The sequence below is a fragment of the Lepidochelys olivacea genome, assembly GCF_965140295.1.
Source record: "Lepidochelys olivacea isolate rLepOli2 genome assembly, chromosome: 18".
Classification (NCBI taxonomy): domain Eukaryota; kingdom Metazoa; phylum Chordata; order Testudines; family Cheloniidae; genus Lepidochelys; species Lepidochelys olivacea.
In genome coordinates, this window is record NC_140428.1 from 13182990 (window position 1) to 13202817 (window position 19828).

At 43.8% G+C, this 19828-nt stretch overlaps 1 protein-coding gene across 3 annotated transcripts in view; it reads right to left on the reverse strand.

Moving 5' to 3' along the window:
* The window catches only part of FBXO42 (F-box protein 42), a 103128-nt gene that overhangs the window by 20439 nt on the left and 62861 nt on the right, over positions 1-19828 (reverse strand). For all 3 annotated transcript variants that reach the window (XM_084651549.1, XM_084651550.1, XM_084651551.1), the window contains exon 4: positions 19619-19753. In XM_084651549.1, the coding sequence (XP_084507675.1) occupies positions 19619-19753 (135 nt within the window). The remainder of the gene's footprint in view (positions 1-19618; positions 19754-19828) is intronic.

A 19828-nucleotide genomic window follows, 5' to 3' on the forward strand; every position in this document is an offset into this window, starting at 1 on the left:
GAGTAAAGGGTGATCTGATGTGAGGGGCACAAGTGGAAAGACCCTATGGAAAAATACAGAATCTGTATGCTAACACAGGGACCGAGACTAATTACATAAAAGCACTAAGGTGTTCAGGTTGAAGTCTCCCAACATATATTATACAATGTTTACACAGGAATTTTCATCCTAAAGGAAAATCAGCACCTTACATTCTATGTATATACAGCCTCCTCTGGGGAGCAAAGTGCAAATCAGTGCAAACCACACTGTACAACGGAGGGAAGGAGAATTTCTCCCACCCACCTTAAGAGCACTGGGGCAAGTCCCTCTTCTTATAAAAAGTGTCCTGGGATCCAATGTCCACAGGGTAGACAGGTTCCCCATTTCTGAGATCTCATCTGAAAGACCTACCCACTACATTGCATGGAACTCAACGTATCTACTCTCAGATGAAGGGCTAAATCAACTCTCCCAGGAATTGAACCTGTTCCAATGCATCGACCACTTTGATTTCCTCTCTGAATCCTGGTGATTTGGAGAAAAGGCCTTGAGATCCCCCAACACAACCAGGAAAAACAGAAGACTGCTTAAAACCTTTGATTCCTTTTGAACAATTTCCCTCCTCGTTTCCTCTGGCTGCGGTTACATTTTCTTTTCATCTGGGCAAGTCGTGCTAAACAAAGCAACAAACATTCCTACCACATACGGCTATACTGCCAGTGGCAAGGAGCTCCAATAACTAGCACAAATCATAACTGTGAAGTGAACACTATTTCCCTAACACCACAGTCCACACTATATAAAGCACGTTTTGTTGCATGCCCTTACAGCGTGCTTGTTGGTAAAAACAGGTAGTGATCTGTATGAAGGTCTAAGCTGCTTAAAGCAGAGACAGTTGTATACTGTTGGAGTTCGCACATTATGGAATCGATGCACCATGTTGAGGAATAAAAGATGGAGTGCCCATTCCATTTGCCAACACCCCTTACTGGTGGTCACAGAAAAGCATACACTAAAGACACCATCTCCTCAAAAGCAGCACAGAGGCGCAATGAGAGCAGAAATGGATCTGTTTCTCTATGGATGCCATGCAGCCAGTGCAGAGCGGGAAGCTGATGGAGATGCACCAGATGAATGAACATTTGGCACTGTGGCAAAACAGGAATGAGGGATCAGAGCTCATCCCAATCAGCTTCACCCTGTCTTCACCAGTAATGAGGGAGCTCAACTCCCAGCTAAAGAGCTGGATGAGGGAGCCCTCTGCATGCAGCAAGGTCACTCCAGCTGTAAAGACAGTTAGCCATTAACTGTTCTGTCCTGTTCTTATCTGCATAGACTAACCTATTCAGAGAAGGGATTTCTTCCTTCATCTTGCACTTCAGGCATGAAGTACCATGTGCACTTCAGCACAATGGATGGAGCAGTTGGTATCTCAACCTTCCTGTAGAAGAAAGTAGTGAGGACCAGAGGTGCATTTTCTTTTTTAAGGCTGACAGCATTATAAACACTCTCCCAACCTTGAAGTCATACTGGTTAAGGGGAGAACAAAATGAAAATCATAGGGTGACTTCATGTACTCTATGACAAGCTCACCCGGGGCCTACAAATGTCATTTCTGTTACTCCTGTAGCTGAAATGATTTGGAGTGCTCTGGAAACCTGCTCAGAGGCACTGATAAGGAGAATTCAAACAATGCCGGCTGGGTCAAAGGGCACACTGCAGCCAGGAACTGTGGCTCCCAGGCATGAGCAGAGTGGGAGGATTGGGTGGGTGGGGAGAAGCTGGCACTGTGACAGAAGCGGAGAAGTCATTTCTCTCTGAAAGATATCAGTGTTTTTAAGGTCCCCCAAAAGAGAGGAAGCAACTTCAAGAGCCACAGTCCTTTTCATATGGGAAAGTCATTTCAGGGCATGAAATAAAGCTTCTGTCAGGAAGAAACAATTATATCAGACTAAAAATTAACAGAGTTAAGATTATGTCTTCACTACAAAAGCAGCGGATTTTCACATCGAGATAGATCTCTGTATGTAAAGTCCCAGTACAGACAAGGCACAGATAGTTTTTACCTTAATGTAGCTTGTCAATGTCACCCCTATGTCCCCAGTATTGGGGATACCTTGACTAGCTCCACTGAGATAAAAACTATTCCCCATACTGGGGACATGGGGGTGACACTGACAAGCTACATTAAGGTAGAATCATAGAATATCAGGGTTGGAAGGGACCTCAGAAGGTCATCTAGTCCAACCCCCTGCTCAAAAGCAGGACCCATCCCCAATTAAATCATCCCAGCCAGGGCTTTGTCAAGCCTGACCTTAAAAACTTCTAAGGAAGGAGATTCCACCACCTCCCTAGGCAACGCATTCCAGTGTTTCACCACCCTCCTAGTGAAAAAGTTTTTCCTAATATCCAACCTAAACCTCCCACACTGCAACTTGAAAAGTACCTCTGCCTGGCTTGTCTCCATTAGGACATTACATTGAGATACACAGAGTGAGCATACACCTGGTTTTGAGTGAAGGTATAGTCATAACTGGCCGGACAGCTCAACAGCACAGGAAGCCTGAGAGCTGCCACAGGTCTCTGGATCCCTAAACAGATGGTTATAGAACTCATGCTGCGTTTATGCCTGCAAACTGTAAGCCTACGGGGGCAGGGAACACATTCCCTACTTTGGCACAACTTTTCCATCGTTCATCCCTTTATTACCATAACCATTCACACAAGAATATTCGGGACTGCAACACATTTGACCTCTGTTGGCCTCAGAGGAGCTGTTCACCTCCCAACATGGCCTTATGGAATGCCATATTCATTGCCTTCCAAAAGGGAATGGTATTCTATCATAATATAGGTATTCCCAGGAGCTTGTCTGGATAGGCACAATGGGGAATCCATCCTCAGAAGTAGTAGTTAGCTCTGCTTTCATCTGAGTTGAAAAGCAGCGCTAATTGCTCTCTTGTCATTCATGAGACAGAGGAAAACTAAATCTGCAAACAAAGAAAAGGCCAGAGTAGGGAAATGGAGAAGGATTTGCAAGTCAAGAGAGGACAGATCTGTGTTGTGAAACAAAACACACTGGTTACATCTACACTACCGTGGTAAGTCGACCTATGCTATGCAACACTAGGTACATGAATAACGTAGCTGGAATTGATGTACCTTAGGTCGAATTACCGTGGGGTCTACACCGCGGGAGGTCGATGGGAGAAAGTCTCCTGTCAATTTACCTTACTCTTCTTGTCGGTGGTAGAGTAAGGGGTCGACTGGAGAACAACCTGCAGTCGATTTGATGGGTCTTTACTAGACCCACCATCAGTCTATTTAGCGGATCGATCTCAGAGCATAGATCCCCGCTGTAGTGTAGACCTGCCCTTAGATTAAGTGTCTAATCTCCAATATGGCTCACCCCTTCTGAACACAAATAGCGATTGATTAACCTCCCAGGGGCTCTCCCTCTGCTCCTGCACACACAGGCACTGCATGGATGAATTCACTTGGAACATGAGAAGTAGTAGCTCTAGCAAACTTGAGAGTGCTGATTTCCCATCCCTCAGCCTTGAAATTTTCCATAATTTAATCAAAAAAATTCCACTAAAGACATTTTCCACAACTGCACAAATAGAGAGCAAACTAACATCCAGCCTTTCAAGGATGGACTAGTCAAGGGGCTCTATGTGCATCCGGTTCAGAATACCTGAATTTCATGGAACCACAGACCTGAGTCTTGCAGGGTCAATCCAGGCCTTTATTCAACTGAAGCACATCAATTAAGGGTTAACTTTTCAAAAGCAAAGTGGTTTAGGAATTCAAGTCAAATATAAAAGTGACTTAGGCTCCTATGTCCCAGTGACTTTCAATGAGATTTAGGCTCTTAAGTGCCTTTTGAAAATGGGACTCAGGGTACAATTTTCAAAAATGTCCAAGTACCCTGCAGTTTGCTACGTTTGGAGGCTATGATCAAGCTTTTGTCTGTTCTATGTGGACATCAAAGATCTCATTCCTTGACCAAACTCTTCATCCCCATTACTGCTGGACAGTCAGTTGCTGTCCTGTACCAGAGATGTGGCTGTATTTCAGTGATGCGGTTATTTATAAAATTGCTTTGGGATTCTCTCAGGATGAAATGCTATAATAAATGTAAAATTTAACCATATTTCTCTAGTCACCAGAAATCCTCTTCAGAGATGCTTTCGCTCATACCCATTCCCATGGTTTTCCCAATGCAGCCTATCATTTTTAAAGGTCTTTTTTCCTCCACATCACACTATGGCACAGAAGAGGACCACTGCAGTGCCACTGAAGAGTTTTACAATCCCGTTTGAGTTTGTTGAAAGTGTAGACAATGAGACGTGTCCAATGCATTTAATTACAAGGGCAAAACTCATGTCAGAAATACTGTGTATTAAAGGCTATCATGTGGTGACGTGTCAGAAGGGAGGCATCATGAAAGATCAACCTTTCCAGACTACTGTATCCCTTTTCCGGAGTCTGATTGGTCTTACGTACCCCCACATTTCAGCTCACTTAAATATGCTTACAAAATCAGGCATAAAAATACAGAAGTGTCACAGCACACTATTACTGGAAAATGGCTGACACTCATTTTACCATATAATTCTAAAATAAATCAAATGGAATATAAATGTACTTACATTTCAGTGAACAGTCTATAGAGCATTATAAACAAGTCATTGTAGGACACTTAGTTTGTGCTGACTTCACAAGTGCTTTTTATGTAGCCTGTTGTAAAACTAGGCAAGTATCTAGAGGAGTTGATGTACCCCCTGGAAGATCTCTGTGTACCCTGGTTGAGAACCACTGAACTATAGCACTTGTACATACATATGCAGTAGCTGATTTTCCAAGACACTGGTACAAGCCTTTGTGCAGCCAATAGCAAAGAAGGATTGAGTCAATTTGTACTTCTACAGCATCCTTCATTTGAAGCTCTCTTTAGAAACATTTAATTAAGCCTCACAACAAATATGTGAAGGAGGTAGTATCCACATTTTGCAGAGGCAGTAGCTGAGACAGAAAGAAGCCAAGTGGCTGAGTCAAGGTAGAAACTCATTAACTACTATGGGAAGAAAAAGCCAGACCTAGACATGAGAAAGAATTATTCTAAAAGACTGGATTTGCCTCGGGCATACAATAATCAGATACATGTAGTAATTCAGCCATAGTGACACAGTTGGTAGTATATCAGTCTACTAAGAACAGATATGGGTTCAAATGAGATCTTGTAACCCAAAGTAACCTAGTAACTAGTAACCTGGTTGAGAACCACTGCCTTAGACAACTGAGTACTGGTGTGCTCAGATCAGGACCTATTCTGTTCAGTGCAGGTGCACATATTACAGTGTTGCCTGTTTTAGGGCATAAAAGTCTTTCATAATAGGAACACAGGAATTGCAATACAGGATCAGTCAAGTGTCTGTCTAGTTCAGTGTCTCCTCCACAGGAGTTCAGTGTCCATTAGTTTAGTGTCTCCTCCAAACGCTTCAGTGCAAGACACTTCAATAGATAATTATGGAACAACTTTATTTTATTTTTTTTAAACACTAACCTCAGGCAGATGGCATCTGGTTTATACTCTGAAACATGGGGGGAGCAGGGGTTATTCCTAATGCAACTGTAAATATTTCCATTATCAATATACATTTTCTCTTTTTGTATCCTATTAAATTATTGGACTTCTGGTAACTAGTCCCACAAGGTTAGGGCTAGTCTACACTGCAAAGGCTTTGCTATATTGGCAAAAGGAACTCTTCTGCCAGTATAGTTAAACCACCTCCACAAATGACCGAAGACTTATTAGCAAAAGAACTCTTGCTAGTATAAGTTATGCCCACACAGGGAGCCATAGCTCGGTCAGAGATGTGATTTTTTTCCATACCGCTAACGAACATAGCTATGTCAGGAAAACTTTGTAGATTTGGCCTTACACATTGTGTAAAACAGAATCTCCTTTAATCTGTCGTTTTTGTGAATGCCCCCTTGTTCTATATCAGGAGAAAGTAGATAGAGAGAAAGTAAACTGTATGTGCCTAAGAAGCATTATTTTACATACTTCTATCATATCCCCTACCCTATCCTTACTAAATTAAACTCTGACGTTTTTAGTTTCTTCTCATACGGAAACTTTTCCATTCCTCCACTCACTTTCATTGTTCTTCTCTGGATCCCTTCTGTCTCTGATTTTTTTTTTTTTTTTTTGAGATAAGGTGACCAGAACTGAACACGGTAGTCCAAGCACAGGGTATACTAACAATTTAATGACAGTTTCAGTATTTTCTATTCCATTCTTTATGCATTCTAACACTGTTGGCTTTTTAAAAATGCTGTTGAGTATCTAGTAGATATTTTCATTGAGCTGTCCGCAATGATCTCCCCTGCTTTTTTCCTGTGTGATTATAGTTAATTTAGAACCCAACAATGTAAATCAAATAGCTTCTTGTATCAACTCCTCTGTGCTACTTACGAGTAGGGGAAGGGACAGTCCTGTTTTTTGGGACTTTTTCTTATATAGGCGCCTATTACCCCCACCCCCGTCCCGTTTATTCACAGTTACGATCTGGTAACCCTACTTACGAGGTTAAAGTAGCCTCTTACATACACTAGAACTAGCTACTCCAAGAAACAAACAAGTAACAAAAATTGCTTCTCTAAGTCCTTGACATGACAACATGACCAGTCTGAGGTACCTGGAGCCACATGAACACCAACAATGATTAGAGCCCCACAAATCTGTGGATATCCACTCTATATCCGTGGACATGTGCATTCATGGATAGCCGTGGACCATGTTTGTGGCTCAAATGTGGATACAAATTTTGTATCCACACAGGGCTCTAACAATGATTAAACTTCAGGCTTATATATGAGCAGTTACAGCACTTTATAGGCAGGCAAAGTCACTTGGCCTTGATGTATGCAATAATCACCTGGAAAATAAGTGTCTTGGAATATTTTCTAGCCACAGAAACACCAAGGATAGAGTAATTATTCAACTGGAGAGAGCACTAGAGCAACAGGAACGGAATCATTTCCTGAATACCAAATACACGTGTTGTTATAGATGTTGCATTAATGCCCACAAGGTGCTTGATGCTGTATGTAAACAGAGTTCCTCTCCCATAGGGCTCAGAAAGTGTGCTGAAGCTGTACGTTAAGGTGATCTGAAAATGAGGACTTATAATTATTTGACTGCCCCTTCCACCCTATCATCACATGTTAGGGTCTCAAATCAAACCAGCCAACTACCATCATCATTGTAACTGCCCAACACAGGCCATGCTATAACGTTACAGCTACCTCAGAGACCTTCTGAAGCCAAGAGTGGGCCCATAGCGGTCAGGTAAGTGGTGCTCATGTATATCATGATTTGAGGAAGGTATTGTTGTCCATTACTTTACATCCATAATTGGATACAAGTTAATAGATTCTAGGTGTCCACTTTGAATGCCTGCAGTCTCTAATGCAGCAGTTCAGGCCCATGACTGATTTTTGTTAGTACCCAAAGGTTTCAGGAATAAGGCCATTTCTTTCAATTGGATTATGCCTCATCCCCAGCTACAGAAGGCACAACCATCTGTGACAGAACTATGAACAAGGAAGCTCACGTTCGAATCTTGCCAGATTTAATCAGGTGTTGCTGCTACAAAAACTCACTACCATCTCTTAGCAACATCTCTCACTGTTTCATGAGAGCTACAAAAGCTCAGCCTCAGTCTTTTGGATTGCTTTGTCAAGGTTACACCACTGAATTCAAAGGCCAATGACAACACAAAAATGACCAAAGGCCAACTTTCTTGCTCTATCATGCCGCAGCCAATGCAGCCTTCCAACACCAGAAAGGGTGCATCTAACATCAGAATGATGGACAGACGACAAGAGCATCTATCCTAGCTCATTCAGAGAGTCTTTTAGCTTTACTGAATCAACATCAAGTGCATCTTCCCATTTCAGTTAAAGAGGGGAACTGTGATCCTAAAACTCCAGTGGCTAAGGTTTGGTGAACCTTGCGCTTGACACTGGGCGAGAATGCTCAGCATCCTACTGATCAGTGGAACATTCACCTAAATAAGGGCATTCAGCATTAATTGTGACAACATCTATGCTCTTATAACCACCCCCAGACACACACACACACAGGACCAGACAATGTGTAGAGGCTGGGGAGGGGAAACATGCATCAAGTACTCCTGAGGGAATTCTGTGCCAAAAAATTAAACATTCTGAGCATAATATTTTAAAATTCTGCATATTTTATTTGTTAAAATAATGCAATATAATCACACTAGTTTTAATTATTTTGGTAATTTATTTAAACGGCAATATAATGGATGAAGAATGGGGGTGGGGAGCATTGAAGGAAATCCCCAACTCCCTCGGTCTGATAGTAACGTACCTGGTACTGACCCTTTACTTCTGGTTATTAGTCAAAAAATATATGCAGCCATATGCTCAGTGTTACATCATAGACAACTGAAGAGCAAGCGAGGGCTGGGGACTCAAACTCACAATTTATACTGGCTACTGAGCATCTCCAGGAAGGTCAGTAGCAAACAGTTCATAAAGCACATTTTGACAGGAAATTTTTTCAGTCCAAAAATTTAGACCAGTTCTAATCACTAGAGCACAATAAGCATTTATAAGGTCATAATGTCCTTTAAAATAAGACTCCTTTACACCATTCTGGCAATGTAAAGGAGCCTTAACATTTTTACACCTGTTTTATATTCCTGGAAGAATTCATTAAGAACAATGGGAATAATTCACTAAGCAAGCAAGCGGCTACATTCTGCTCTGCCTGAGGGGACAGAGCCTGCCCCACAATACCTCTCTAGAAACATCACAAAAAGCTGCCCCTCCCCACACAGCATGCCGCAATAGCAAGCGAGAGGGTCAGTGTGTGTCTCTCTCTCACGCATGAATGCCCAGCCTCCCGTCCCAGCGGTGATTTGTCTCTCTACCGGCTACTCCAGGTGCCCAAACTGACCTGCCTACACTGCCGGGGAGGGGCACATGACCGCTCTTGCAGCTTCCCTTTGCTTCCCCATCAGAAGTTATTTTCTGCGGGGAAGCAAAGAAATCTATGGTGGCCATGAATTCTGTGCATGCACAGTGACAAAATTCCCCCAAGAGTAATCAAAGGAAGGAGAGAGTCACAGACATAAGGAATAAGATTAATAAAGCCAGCTGCTGGAGCAACTATCTGATACAAGCACTGCGTTACTTAAGAAAAATATATACCACCAAGAATATTCTAGATAAAGCTTTAAGTGAAATTTTTCTTCTCATTTTTGGCTAAAGTATTACAACTGGGGTAGGAATGTTCTTTCCCAAAGGAGTTAGACCTATAAAAAGGGCCCTGTGACAAGACAAGCTGTCTCTGGAGAATAAGGAATGGGTCAGTGCTTTTAGACAGCTAGAATTAGTTTTCTCTGTTTATGTTTTGTTAGGGCCCCGAGAGTGAATCTGTGAGCCAAGGAAGAGAAGGCTCCCACTTCCCCAGTGACAGAAGGCTGGGATGGCCTGGTTTTAGGGACAGGAAAGCACCAGGAAGCAGGTTCTGGAAAGTTTTACCCTCTGCTCTGAATGGAAGGGGCTTAGTATGCATGTTCACAGCTAACAGGAAGACGTAAGCCATGAGTCTACTGACCCTTCTGATATCAGAGGGGGAAGGGAAGGCCATTGCCCGGTGGGCACTTTTCATGGCAAAGCATGCTGAGGAAAGGGAGAAGTTTGGGAGCTGTAAAATATAGACAGCTTTCCTCCCCAGGTAGCTGAAGGGAAGGCAGCACCAAGAAAGGTGGTGGTGGCTGCTTAGTTAATGATCTGATGAGGCAGAACCAATGGGGAATGCAGGCAGGCTCTGAAGAGGCTCATCTACTTGAACAGCATTTGGATTTCAACTACTCTTGTGTCATGGTTATTCCTGGGATTTTATCACTTTGGGAAACCAGTTATGTTGTCATGGTTGTGATGCTAAGATAAACACCCGGGTTCTAAAATCCCCTCCGTCAAACCCCCCTTTCTCTCACTAGGGAACAGGGGCATCCTGATAATCTACTGTGGTCTGTGCTGTAGGCCTTCCTCTACTCAGTCAGAAAGAGTATTTTCAGGTTTGACACAAGGCCTAAGCACACAGGAACCAAGTGCAGGGCTCCAGAGGAATATAAACATATGAACAACAGAATGGGAAAAGAGATTAGCGAAAAATGTAGATGATCAAGGAGTTCCTTTGGCAAAGACTAACCAGAATGACAACTCTTTGGGGATACACTCTTATACCTATTTATCCAACAATGATCTATTGCGACACCTGGGTGTACTGATTAATGTAAACCAGGGGTGCCCAACCGACAGCCCACCAGAGCATTTCACAAGGCCTGCAGCCTGCTTCAACCCAATGTACTAACAGACGATTCGTTAGCCTTCTGTCGTCATGTTTACATCATTTTAATTTATACAAGTGTGTAAATAGACACTATTATACATAGAAACAACCTATCTAAATACATACAAAACAAGCTGAACGTAAAATATATTAAAATATGCAGAATCTGTTTGGCCCACACAAGGTTGTGCTTAGGTGTATGTGGCCCTCCTATGTAATAAGGTTGGGCACCACTGATGTAAACTATTTCCACAACTCCCTTTCCCATGTCTTGATGGGACACAGTTCACTCTTCGGCTATGGTGGGCTCCCAGGACCTGTGTCCTGTCGTGGTTTCTAGGCACCCAGAAGGAAAGAATCCTATTTAGTGCATGTCACACTGGCCAGGCACATTCTACATATTCCAGAGATCCCACATACAACATTAATGCCTACAGCCTCAACTAGGGAACCCAGCCTGACCTCAGCCCTGAATACTGGTAAATCCTCCAAGCCTGGCTGACCTATTTTCCTCCTTAAACCAAACCTCCGGGTGTCCTTTCTGAACTCCCTTCCCCTGCAGCTGTTGCATGCCACCCCATATATTTGTCTCCCTCTCTGGCCCTGGCTCTCTCCCCTCCAGCTGGTGGTGAGCTTGCATGCAAGCTTCCCAGTGACCCTGCCCATTAATCACCTCTATACGCACACCCTTCTGCCCACCACAGATTTGCATGGAGTGGAAACTGCACATTGTTGGGATAGGGATGCGGCCAGAAGAGTGAAAGGGAGTAAAGGTTAGAGAGGTTCCCCTTTGCTCTGTCTCAAAACCTGCTACAGGGTATTAATATTTTAGCTCTATTAATGTTAACTACATTGTTAATATAAAAAGAAAGCCACTGCCTTGGTTACAGATATAAACAGAGTATTTTGAAATCTCAACAATGGGGGGGGGGGGTTTCCTTTAAACCAGAAGGCATTATTTCACTCCTCCCTATGTCTTTGAGAGAAAGCAAGCGTTAGCCATTTTTTTTTTTGAAAGCTAAATATTTATTGCTAGCTTAAGCACAATATCTCCCTTGGGAGATGCTGTACCCAACCTCATTGTCCTTTAGTCTAATTCCCCCATAGGACAAAAACAAAATGAAGACAACAGATATGAACTGAAACAAAGTAAGCCCTTCACCTGCAGACAGTGTGATCCATTTATGGAACTCTGGCAGTAGGAATGTGACTGGCATTAAGACCTTTCTCAGCTCATTTTAAAATCATTAGACTGGGCAGATGCCAAAGCATGCAGCCTGGCCCTCAGTCAACACACTTCAGCTTGCTTTAAGGAGCAATAGCCAGGTCTTCCTCACTCTCTCAACAAAACAGCTGTCCAAGAGGCAGAGATAAGATGGAATATGGGAAGCATCAAAGAACTGATTCCTGAGCCTATGGAATGGAATCAAGATAGCTCCTTGTTCTTCCTCCAAATGGAAAAACAGATTCCATAGACCCTAAACTAAATATCTTTCATGCTTCTTCCTTAAGGATCAGCTGGATCTTAATATATGATCATAAAAGGTGTACTTTGAACTACCTCTGGAAGCAATTCCATTGTCCACTTAGCCATCAAGTACAGTACCAAAATTTCTTCAAGACATAAGCAGTTTCTCACTACTTGAGAGACTCATTCTAAATAAGCACACGAATTTGTCATATCAGATCAAAGCCTTTGCCAAATCTAGTATCTGGCCTCCTGCAGAGGCCCTGCCTCTAGATTAAATCTCAACCCATAATGTGTTGTGAGTTAAATGTGTAATACTGGATCTGAAAGACAGGTAGTTGGGATTCCTCCCTATCCCCTACAGGCTGTTAGCTTACACTGAAGGGTAAGATTTAATTTAATTTCCCTGTGCAGCACCAAGTGTTAATAAAATTAGCTCTCCTTTTAAAGCCCACCTGCTTCATTTACCTCTGCCTCAAGATGCAGTGAATTCCACATGTGCCTTAAATGTCATTTCTTTTTACTTGTTCAAGGACTCATTTGAATTTAATGTCCTTACTCTGTTTTTCTGCTTTTGCCCCTCTAATTTCCTACTCTTTTTCCAGGCAGTAGAGAATAATGTGGCAAGGACACCAAAAGGCAGCTAGCTATGGGCAAGAAACCACCAGAAGCACTAGCATGGGTGAGTCATCTCATCTGAAGACAGATGGAGAAATGTGCTCTGTTCAGCTAGACTCCTTGTCTGAAGTTTCAGTTGCGATCTGATCTGGGCACGTGTGCTGATGACAGCATGCAGAAATATTTCCCCAGGGGATCTTCCCATAGGACTTAACTGACATATTCCCACAGGACTTGCTCTTTAAGAGCGCTATTTGTTAAGACAGTGGGAATTTTTCTGTACATATTATTGACAGAGGAATCTAGATGCAGATCAGGGTGGTAGTATCCGGATTCATTAAACACAGAACATTTTTTAAATAAAAACAACCTGCAGGCCATATACTACATTCAGCCTCAATGAAGAACCACTGCCAGTTACATCACCTTCCCCACTCCTCACCAGATTAAATGTATTCAGGGTGGGACAGCATTATAACAGGAGAGGAAGAAGAGAATAAGTCAAAGTTTGATCATACAGATGTTAAGTTATTGCATTGTAAGAAGATTTAAAAAATCCTGAGTTTTGATTAGGTTGTCCATCACCATCTGAGCGCCTGCAAGGTTAGTTATCAGAAACAGATCAGATCTCCCAGATCTTCAAATACAAGAACTACTTAAACCAACAATTCGAGCCTCAAACAATCTTGACATCTTCATCAGCTCCTCCTTTTTAATTGTGCAAATTGTCTTATAACAGAACTGCAAATCATTCCCATAAAAACCCTCATGACTCTGATCTTGGAACATCCATGTCTTCTCCTCACCAAGGCTATGTCTACTCTACAAATCTACGTTGCCAACTGTGCCCACATATCTATTCAGGGGACACCATCACAGGGCCTAATAACATCAGCCACACTATCAGAGGCTCGTTCATCTGCACATCCACCAATGTGTTATATGCCATCATGTGCCAGCAATGCCCCTCTGCTATGTACATTGGTCAAACTGGACAGTCTCTACGTAAAAGAGTAAATGGACACAAATCAGATGTCAAGAATTATAACATTCATAAACCAGTCAGAGAACACTTCAATCTCTCTGGTCACACGATTACAGACATGAAAGTCGCTATTTTACAACAAAAAAACTTCAAATCCAGACTCCAGCGAGAAACTGCTGAATTGGAATTCATTTGCAAATTGGATTCAATTAACTTAGGCTTGAATAGAGACTGGGAGTGGCTTAGTCATTATGCAAGGTAGCCTATTTCCCCTTGTTTTTTTCCTACCCCCCCCCCACCCCCCAGACGTTCTTGTTAAACCCTGGATTTGTGCTGGAAATGGCCCACCTTGATTATCATACACATTGTAAGGAGAGTGGTCACTTTGGATAAGCTATTACCAGCAGGAGAGTGAGGGGGGGGGGGGGGAAGAAAACCTGGATTTGTGCTGGAAATGGCCCAACTTGATTATCATACACATTGTAAGGAGAGTGATCACTTTAGATAAGCTATTACCAGCAGGAGAGTGGGGTGGGAGGAGGTATTTTTTTTATGCTTTGTGTGTATATAATAAGATCTTCTACACTTTCCACAGTATGCATCCGATAAAGTGAGCTGTAGCTCACGAAAGCTTATGCTCAAATAAATTGGTTAGTCTCTAAGGTGCCACAAGAACTCCTTTTCTTTTTGCGAATACAGACTAACACGGCCCTTACTCTGAAATCTACAAACCTGTAGATTTCTCCTGTGTAGCTGCTCTTCTGTCGGCATAATTAAACCACCCCAAATGAATGGCGGTAGCTATGTTGGTGGGAGAGCATCTCCCGCCAACATAGTGCTACCCACACCAGTGCTTTCGTCAGTGAAACTTATGTTGATCAGGGTATGGTTGTTTTTCTCCCCCCCCCCCCCGCACCCTGACTGACAAAAGCACCAGTATAGACACAGCCTAAGTCAAACCTTTATACACTTTGAGCTCAAGTCTAAGCACTCACTACCTGCTTATTTTTAACCCTTAGATACAAGACATTGGATTTTCTGATTAAAAACATTGTTAAGGTCATCGGCACCCAACTCTCTAGGATGAGCATGAAAGATACTAAGGGCAGGGGCCATCTTTCCTCAGTGTCTGTACAGAGCCTAGCAAAATGGAGTTCTGATCCATGACAAGGACAGTTCTAGGCACTAAGATAACACAAATAAGTAGTGATAACACTGTTTTCCCATTGGCTTCCTTTGTGACAGGAGGGCACCTCACATTGAAGTGAATTCTATTTCATGTGCTTGCCACCTCATTCCATTCCAAAGAGCTGCCTCTACTTCCGCAGTTGTTCAATTTAAGTTGCAAAAGCATGAGTTATATGGAAAAAAAACATGTTTAAACACAGATTTTTAATGTTTAAAACCACTGTGGGAAATAACTTTTAGCTCTAGCTCACAATATGGGGATTGCATGAATACCTGTTTCCCACGCTCCCTGGTTGCTGTGGGTAACCAGCTGAGACATGTTTTATCCACTCCTCCAAATACCTGAACTGGCAACCACCAAAGTTATTCAAAGCTCTCAGCACTGGGACAATGACTTCTATCAACCCAGGCTCTCAACTTCACTTAAGTGTCACTAATTATACATAGCACAAAGTAGCATAAAACAGTTTGCTAGACCATAGAAAAGGCATTCTGTCTGAGAGGAGGTATGCTAAGGGCTGCATTGGGGGGCTGTGTTGGTGAGTATCTGAGTGTCTGTTGTGTGGACAGTTTGTCAGTTTGACCGTGTGCTTGATTGTTTGAAAAGTGTGAATTGGGAGTGCTTTGTTCCAGGTGAGCCTTGAGTGGGCCTGACTGTTATAAAAAGCCAGTCAGCTGCGAACCAGCTGAGCCACCAATGGAGAGGCTAACAGAAGGAGTTTGCCTGGAGAGAGCCCACTGAGGCTTACATCTTGCAGGTTCTCTGAGTAGTTACTACAACTCCTGAGGAAGCTTGTAGAAGGAAGGTAATATGGATGGGGAGCGTTCAGCTGTTACCTGCACAGGATGTGCCATGTTTGTCTTTCTTCCACAGGACAGAAGTGACTTTGTCTGTACAGAAGTGCAAGCTGGTCTCCACATTGGAAGAGAAGGTTCAAGGTCTGGAGAAACAAGTATCGACCCTGCGTTGCATAGGAGAAACTGAAGATTTCCTAGACAGACTTCAGGATATGCTTCTACGGACACAACATTCTGAAGTTTCAGAGCAGGCTGCACAGTGGGACAGAAGGACTGTGAAGAAATCTGGCAGCATGTGACCTCCAGAAGAAGAAAGGGGAATGTCCAAGTAAGCAACCGTTTTCAGGTTCTCTCCACAAGTACTACTGCGGAGAGTGGACTAGATGATACATCTGAGGGAAGGGAACAGAAGGAGACTCCGCCAACTGGAAGGCATGAGATGCCCTATCCTAGGGATGGGGGTTCCACGACCACCGCTCCCAAGAGAAGGAGGTGAGTGGTGATGGCTGGGGACTCCCTCCTCAGGGGGACTGAGTCATCTATCTGCCACCCCAACCGGGAAAACCAAGTAGTCTGCTGCTTGCCAGGAGAGACTGCAGAGATTCATCAAGCCCTTGGATCGCTACCCCTTTCTGCTTCTCCACGGGGGCACCAAAGATACTGCCAAGAATGACCTTGAGTGGATCACTGCAGACTAGGTGGCTCTGGGAAGAAAAATAAAGGAGTTTGAGGCGCAAGTGGTGTTCTCGTCCATCCTCCCTGTGGAAGGAAAAGGCCCGGGTAGAGACCGTCAAATCGTGGAAGTCAACGAATGGCTACGCAGGTGGTGTCTGAGAGAAGGCTTTGGATTCTTCGACCAAGGGATGGTGTTCCAAGAAGGAGGACTGCTAGGCAGAGACGGGCTCCACCTAACAGAGAGGGAAGAGCATCTTCGCAAACAGGCTGGCTAACCTAGTGAGGAGGGCTTTAAACTAGGTTCACCTGGGGAAGGAGACCAAAGCCCTGAGGTAAGTGTGGAAGTGGGATACCGGTAGGAAGCACCAGCAGGAGAGTGCGAGAGGGGAGGGCTCCTGCCTCACACTGAGAGAGAGGGACAATCAGCAAGTTATCTTAAGTACCTATACACAAATGCAAGAAGCCTGGGAAACAAGCAAAGAGAACTGGAAGTCCTGGCACAGTCAAGGAATTATGAGGTGATTGGAATAACAGAAACTTGGTGAGATAACTCACATGACTGGAACACTGTCATAGATGGATATAAACTGTTCAGGAAGGACAGGCAGGACAGAAAAGGTGGGGGAGTTGCACTGTATGTAAGAGAGCAATAGGATTGCTCAGAGCTCTGGTATGAAACGACAGAAAAACTTGAGAGTCTCTGGATTAAGTTTAGAAGTGTGAACAACAACAGTGATGTCATGGTGGGAGTCTGCTATAGATCACCGGACCAGGGGGATGAGGTGGACAAGGCTTTCTTCCGGCAACTCACGGAAGTTACTAGACCGCAGGCCCTGGTTCTCATGGGAGACTTCAATCACCCTGATATCTGCTGGGAGAGCAATACAGCAGTGCACAGACAATCCAGGAAGTTTTTGGAAAGTGTAGGGGGCAATTTCCTAATGCAAGTGCTGGAGGAACCAATTAGGGACAGAGCTCTTCTTGACCTGCTGCTCACAAACTGGGAAGAATTAGTAGGGGAAGCAAAAGTGGATGGGAACCTGGGAAGCAGTGACCATGGAGATGGTAGAGTTCAGGATCCTGACACAACGAAGAAAGGAGAGCAGCAGAATACGGACCTGGACTTCAGAAAAGCAGACTTTGACAACCTCAGGGAACTGATGAGCAGGATCCCCTGGGAGAATAACATGAGGGGGAAAGGAGTCTAGGAGAGCTGGCTATATTTTAAAGAATTCTTATTGAGGTTACAGGGACAAACCATCCCGATGTGCTGAAAGAATAGTAAATATGGCAGGCGACTGGCTTGGCTTAACAGTGAAATCCTTGCTGATCTTAAACAAAAAAGAAGCTTACAAGAAGTGGAAGATTGGACAAATGACCAGGGAAAAGTATAAAAATATTGCTTGGGCATGCAGGAGTGAAATCAGGAAGGCCAAATCACACTTAGAGTTGCAGCTACCAAGAGCTGTTAAGAGTAACAAGAAGGGTTTCTTCTGGTATGTTAGCAACAAGAAGTCAGTCAAGGAAAGTGTGGGCCCCTTACTGAATGAGGGAGGCAACCTAGTGACAGAGGATGTGGAAAAAGCTAATGTACTCAATGCTTTATTTGCCTCTGTCTTCACGAACAAGCTCAGCTCCCAGACTACTGCACTGGGCAGCACAGCATGGGGAGGAGGTGACCAGCCCTCTGTGGAGAAAGAAGTGGTTTGGGACTATTTAGAAAAGCTGAACGAGCACAAGTCCATGGGGCCGGATGCGCTGCATCCGAAAGTGCTAAAGGAGTTGGCGGATGTGATTGCAGAGCCATTGGCCATTATCTTTGAAAACTCATGGCTATCGGAGGAGGTCCCGGACGACTGGAAAAAGGCTAATGTAGAGCCCATGTTTAAAAAAGGGAAGGAGGAGGATCTGGGGAACTACAGGCCAGTCAGCCTCACCTCAGTCCCTGGAAAAATCATAGAGCAGGTCCTCAAGGAATCAATTCTGAAACACTTAGAGGAGAGGAAAGTGATCAGGAACAGTCAGCATGGATTCACCAAGGGCAAGTCATGCCTGCCTAATCCAACTGCCTTCTATGACGAGATAACTGGCTCTGTGGATGATGGAGAAAGCAGTGGACATGTTATTCCTTCACTTTAGCAAAGCTTTTGACACGGTCTCCCACAGTATTCTTGCCAGCAAGTTAAAGAAGTATGGGCTGGTGAATGGACTATAAGGTGGATAGAAAGCTGGCTAGATCGTCAGGCTCAACGGGTAGTGATCAATGGCTCCATATCTAGTTGGCAGCCGGTATCAAGCGGAGTGCCCCAAGGGTCGGTCCTGGGGCCGGTTTTGTTCAATATCTTCATTAATGATCTGGAGGATGGCATGGATTGCACCCTCAGCAAGTTTGCAGAGGACACGAAACTAGGAGGAGTTGTAGATACGCTGGAAAGTAGGGATAGGATACAGAAGGACCTAGACAAAATAAGAGGATTGCGCCAAAAGAAATCTGATGAGATTCAACAAGGACAAGTGCAGAGTCCTGCACTTAGGACGGAACAATCCCATGCACCACTACAGACTAGGGACCGAATGGCTAGGCAGCAGTTCTGCGGAAAAGGACCTAGGGGTTACAGTGGACGAGAAGTTGGATATGAGTCAACAGCGTGCTCTTGTTGTCAAGAAGGCTAACGGCATTTTGGACTGTATAAGTAGGGGCACTGCCAGCAGATGGAGGGATGTGATCGTTCCCCTCTATTCGACATTGGTGAGGCCTCATCTGGAGTAGTGTCTAGTTTTGGGCCCCACACTACAAGAAGGATGTGAAAAAAATGGAAAGCGTCCACCAGAGGGCAACAAAAATGATTAGGGGACTGGAACACATGACTTATGAGGAGAGGCTGAGGGAACTGGGATTGTTTAGTCTGTGGAAGAGAAGAATGAGGGGGAATTTGATAGCTGCCTTCAACTACCTGAAAGGGGGTTCCAAAGAGGATGGATCTAGACTGTTCTCAGCAGTAGCAGATGACAGAACAAGGAGTAATGGTCTCAAGTTGTAGTAGGGGATGTTTAGGTTGGATATTAGGAAAAACTTTTTCTCTAGGAGGGTGGTGAAGCACTGGAATGTGTTACCTAGGGAGGTGGTGGAATCTCCTTCCTTAGAAGTTTTTAAGGTCAGGCTTGACAAAGCCCTGGCTGGGATGATTTCGTTGGTGTTGGTCCTGCTTTGAGCAGGGGGTTGGACTAGATGATCTCCTGAGGCCCCTTCCAACCCTGATATTCTATGATTCAACTTGCCCCAGAGTACAGTTCTCTGGATGGAAGGACAACAAAAAACTCTGCATTTACCAACAGATACAACCTAAAAATCATTCAGCTAAAGAAGCTAACGATGATAGGAATGGGCAAGCTAAGTATCAAGCTGTGGGGCCCTATAAGGAAGACACTTAGGGTCAGCTTTGGGTAGTTTACTGTAAGGAATAAGAATAAGAGCAATCAAAGATCTTTAACATCTCACCTGATGCCAGAGGACGGATCCACTCTTTGCTATTGAGGTCAAGTCTCCAGAGGTCATTGAACGCAGCATTGCAACTGCTCTGGGTGCAGCCACCAAAAACATACATTGACTGATTAGCATCATAGTAACATGCACCTAAAAAAGGAGGAGACAAAAACAAAAACAATCAGTTAAAATTATCTCCCCCATATTTTTTATAAAATTAGGGAA